At 35.3% G+C, this 4,856-nt stretch overlaps 1 protein-coding gene across 1 annotated transcript; it reads left to right on the plus strand.

The window, feature by feature from the left end:
- The first annotated feature begins 132 nt into the window (after positions 1-132).
- Positions 133-1,447, plus strand: LOC111437794 (lignin-forming anionic peroxidase-like). The gene is made up of 3 exons (XM_023075865.1): positions 133-560; positions 637-802; positions 890-1,447. The coding sequence occupies exons 1-3, from the start codon at positions 159-161 to the stop codon at positions 1,273-1,275; spliced, it is 954 nt and encodes a 317-aa protein (XP_022931633.1). The 5' UTR covers positions 133-158; the 3' UTR covers positions 1,276-1,447.
- The last annotated feature ends 3,409 nt before the right edge of the window (positions 1,448-4,856 follow it).

A 4,856-nucleotide genomic window follows, 5' to 3' on the forward strand; every position in this document is an offset into this window, starting at 1 on the left:
TAAAAAAAAAAAAAAGAGCTTTGCATGGTTAGCTATGGCGACTCATTCCTTTCTCTTCTCAAAGTGTATAAATAACACCCTTTCCATCTTCATTTCTCAAAATCTCCTTTTCTTTTTAATATCTCAAAATCAAACTCGTTCTTCTCTCCCGATTACAAATGGCGATGCCCCGAGTCATTGCTTTCGTGTGGTTGCTGCTGTCGCTTTTGGGTATAGCTTGTGATGCCCAACTTTCCTCTACTTTCTACGATCAAACTTGTCCTACTGCCCTCACTACTATTCGAACGGTTATTAGGCAAGCAGTTTCTCAAGAGCGTCGAATGGCCGCCTCTCTCATTCGCCTCCATTTTCATGACTGCTTCGTTCAAGGTTGTGATGCATCCATATTGCTCGATGATACACCCTCTATGATAGGCGAACAAAACGCAGCGCCTAACAGAAACTCTGCAAGAGGATATGGAGTGATACACAAAGCTAAGACTGAAGTTGAGAAGTCATGTCCTGGTGTTGTATCTTGTGCAGATATCCTTGCTGTGGCCGCAAGAGATGCTTCTTTTTCTGTAAGTATTTTTTAATTACGCATGCCAGTTGATTCTATAGTTACATTATTCTAATCTTATATATATTACAACGTAGGTCGGTGGTCCATCTTGGACGGTAAAGCTTGGGAGAAGAGATTCTACTACTGCAAGCAAAACTCTAGCCGAAAGCGAGCTTCCACACTTTCAAGAAAGCCTCGATAGACTTATCTCAATTTTCTCAAACAAAGGACTTAGTGCAAGAGATATGGTAGCACTTTCAGGTACTTGAATCATATATTTCTATTTGTAATTTTTTTTTGCCAGTAAATACTATATTTATTAAACATATATATTTTAATTTATTGCAGGCTCTCACACCATAGGACAAGCTCAATGCTTTCTTTTCCGCAACAGGATACATAACCAAACTAATATTGACACGGGATTTGCTAGCACTCGTCGTAGAACTTGCCCCACATCTGGAGGGGATGAAAAATTAGCTCCACTTGATTTAGTTACACCAAATTCTTTTGACAATAACTACTTCAAGAATCTTATACAAAAGAAGGGATTGCTTGAAACAGATCAAGCACTCTTTAATGGAGGATCGACAGACAGTATTGTGACGGATTACAGTAAGAATCCAACCGCATTCAAATCGGACTTTGCTACTGCAATGATTAAAATGGGAGACATTGAACCTCTCACCGGTTTAGAAGGGCAAATAAGAAATATTTGTGGTGCAGTCAACTAATTAATAACTTCCATCTCAAAAAAGAATTCATTCATTTGTGATGTAATTTCAATTTTTATTATAATTATTTTCCATTGTATTCTATTTCACATCTTATTTGGTCTCGTGTCAAACTTCCAAGTGTAATAATGTTCTTAATTATGATTTCAATGGTAAGAAATATATTATTGTCTCTCTTAATAAATTGAATTTGAATAACTTGTTAACTAACTTGCAAAAACAACTCATACACATAACAATCAAAACTTGACTAAATCACCCGACATAACAAGTAACTGATAAAATATATCAATGAAAATAAGTAAGTGGGAACAGAGATGGAAGAGAACAAAAACCAAGCAAAAAAGAAAAAGCTATAGCTCGAAAAACTTGATATGATCTAAAGAAATAACATTAATCTACCTCTTGTTACGAACAACTCTACATGAAATGGGAATGGTAAGAGATCGAGAAGAGTTGAAATGGTAATGGTAAGAGATCAACATAATTTTTCGAGAGAACGAGGGGTAATGTTGTGGTAAAATTGGACCAAAAGGGAAAGCCAAGTTAGAAGAAAAAAATAAAAAAAATAAAACTAGTAAGAAGAGTCTGAACACATAACAAAAGGGGAATCTCCACCTCGACCTCCTCAAGGGGTCAAGGCCAAATCTATGGTCGGATTCCATGCATGCCCTTAACCTAAAAAACCGTGTTTGTTTTGGTTTGGTTGACATAAAAAACTCTTATGAATTCTCGAATAGATAATGTAGGTAATAAGGGATTAGTGTGAGTTTGTTAAGTATTATTGTGGTGAAGTCAATTGGGACAAATGTCAACTGGGCATGCATTAAAGTGAGGCTACCTGCTTTGACATTTTCTTTTGGTTCAAAATAATAACAAGGCATTTAACAAAGCTCCAACTGAGGCTACTTGGTTAACAATGGCAGCTACAACCTACACGCGTTGTCGCACAAAACACTGACTTTTATCCAAACTTTTGTTGTTCTTTCTTTGAGCAGCTCAAGTCCTATTTAGTGGGGCCCGACCTTTTTTGGGATGCCCCAAATAACCAACTAATGGCGAGTGTAGATCCTATTTCAATGAGAATTTGATGAGTTGATTTGCTTACACGTACATCCGGCCTCTCTTTCTCCTTTAGAAGAACAAATAAGAAATATTGAAATTTGGAAAAATAATCCTAAAATCTACCGAGGTAGAACTAGCCTTAAAAGTTGAATTTTTTTTAAAATAGCCTGAATTACAACAAAACGATACCATGGGCTACTACATGTATGCCTTAATTACAAAACGAGGAAAAGTCTCTTAAAGCATTTTAAAACGATACCATGGACTTATAGGTTCATAATAAAGTTGTTAAAATTTACAACAAAAAAATATATATCGAGGAGAATAAAACAATGCATTGGTCTATCCTAAGTGCTACCAGCAACAAGAAATACATCTATCCTAACTTTAGTCTCATGATCATCATCGTGACGTTGCTATTCGTGAATGGGTATCTTGCCTTTACTTGAAAAGTAAGAATAGCAGGTGGCTTAAGTATTTTAAAAAATACTTAATAAGTGACCCATTATTGAAGTCAGAAAATGCATATATAGGCAATCCTTTCTTAAACTTGAACCATGCTTTCCAGCTAGAGTTAAAATTTGATGTGAAGTACTTCTCTGCACACAACTCACTACGAGTGCATGGACCCACTAGGTCGGAGTATACGTAACCTTGAGCCTGCCCTTTAGCTAGCGTACACTAACGTTGCTGGAACCACAAAGGGAAATGAGCCTACATTGTAACGACTCTAAATTTCCACATACTCAGAGTCGCTACTAGCGTCTCATGCTCATCTCTAATGCGGAAATATAACTCTTACATGAACATCATTTATAACTTAAATTTCGAAAAATGCTTAAAACAACTTATTCTCTGAAAAACACCACCATTGTTTTACGTTTTTTTAATACGAAATACCGAAATTTAGAGAAAATAAAAACAGATACAAAATAATTTAAAAGAATGGAATGCAAAACAACCTATTTTAACTTAAGACTAGCAATTTAAATATGAGTTTACCCTATGCACGTGTCACAGTCTCTGCTCGCGATGCCGCCGTCCTCCGTACAAGTGGGCCTTGCCTTTATCTGAAAAATGATGTGGCACACGATCTGAGTATTTCAAAAAATACTCGGTAAGTGGCCCAACTATAAGGGGCCATGCAAATGCAAACACATGTAATCATGATTTAGAGACTTATCTCCAAACATCATAAGGGTGGCCTCCAGTCTCGAACAAATTAGATGTGCAGTACTTCCCTACAGACGACTCACACGTGCGAGTGTGAATCCCCAGGGCGCTCGCACACTCCCTGGACCCTCTGGTCAAGCTAATCTGTGGCGACGTCCAGAGGTCAACGGAACTCCAAAGTGTCATGCGCCTCATGAACACTCTCATCTGTGTGCATTCGCACTCATCATCTCTAGGGGAAGTAGCCCTATGCTTATAAACATACAATATGCATGAGGTCCCTCTAAATCCATCATAATGTCTCTTCTGACACAACCCTCTAGTCTCATCTCTTTGTTACTCTAGGTAACACATACTCGTGGATATTTATATTAATATCATTTTCATGCTCTTAGGGTTGTGTCCTATGTCGATCTAACGACATGATACAATATGACACTCATCATCACATAGCATGCTCAATATGAAAAACAATATCATATTATGGTAAACGTCACGCAATTATCATGCTCATCATATTGCCATATAGTGCATCAAGCATATCAAGTACATCATCCATCGAAATATATATATACTACGCACATCATCAAGCATCATAACTCATACATCATCATATACTAACATACGACATCGTACAATAGAGTTCATACATTATCATAACTCATACAATTTTTTAGTCTATCCTATATTAAGATCACTTGCTTAGTTGGCCTTAGCCGGAGTACTTTCTAATTTAATTAACTTAAGCTCCCGCTCCTCAAGTACTACTCTAAATGTTGCCAGGGTTCGCTTCTTATCGCACCGTCCGTCACCTTCGGTTAGTATTTCACATTTTAATTAATAATCTAACTAACAATATGAAATACGATTCTAAAACGACATCAATAAAAATCAAATTTCATGTTTTTGTTGTTTCTAAATTGTATTGAGTAATAAAACTTAAATTAAAAATATGTCAATATTATTAATATTTTCTCATGCTCAAATCATTCCATATTTAATACTATATTCTATAGGTAAAAATTATAATAATTTATCATATATTATATTTTCCTTCTTCACCCTATTTTCTCTCCACTCTTATATTTTGGTTTAGTTTACCACACTTTTACCAGTTTAACTTACTTTCTTTTTTTTATCCTAAAAATATCACACTTTTGTCAATTTAATTGATTCTAACTTTCTTTTTTTATTCTAAAAATATCATTAATGAATCATCCTTTGTTTTAACTCACCTTCTTGCCATTTTAAAATCAAATCTTATTTTCTTTTCTTAAAAATATCTATGCAATTAACTTTCCATCCATTCTATTTTTTTTTTTAATTTTAATTTTCTTTCCTTT

The sequence above is a fragment of the Cucurbita moschata genome, unplaced genomic scaffold (genome assembly GCF_002738365.1).
Source record: "Cucurbita moschata cultivar Rifu unplaced genomic scaffold, Cmos_1.0 Cmo_Scf00066, whole genome shotgun sequence".
Classification (NCBI taxonomy): Eukaryota; Viridiplantae; Streptophyta; class Magnoliopsida; order Cucurbitales; family Cucurbitaceae; genus Cucurbita; species Cucurbita moschata.

Excerpts from the sequence above, each read along its gene's own strand:
- LOC111437794 (XM_023075865.1), top strand. The coding sequence starts at position 159 with ATGGCGATGCCCCGAGTCATTGCTTTCGTGTGGTTGCTGCTGTCGCTT. Across the intron at positions 561-636 it reads CAAGAGATGCTTCTTTTTCT|GTCGGTGGTCCATCTTGGAC; the intron begins GTAAGTATTTTT and ends ATTACAACGTAG. Across the intron at positions 803-889 it reads AGATATGGTAGCACTTTCAG|GCTCTCACACCATAGGACAA; the intron begins GTACTTGAATCA and ends AATTTATTGCAG.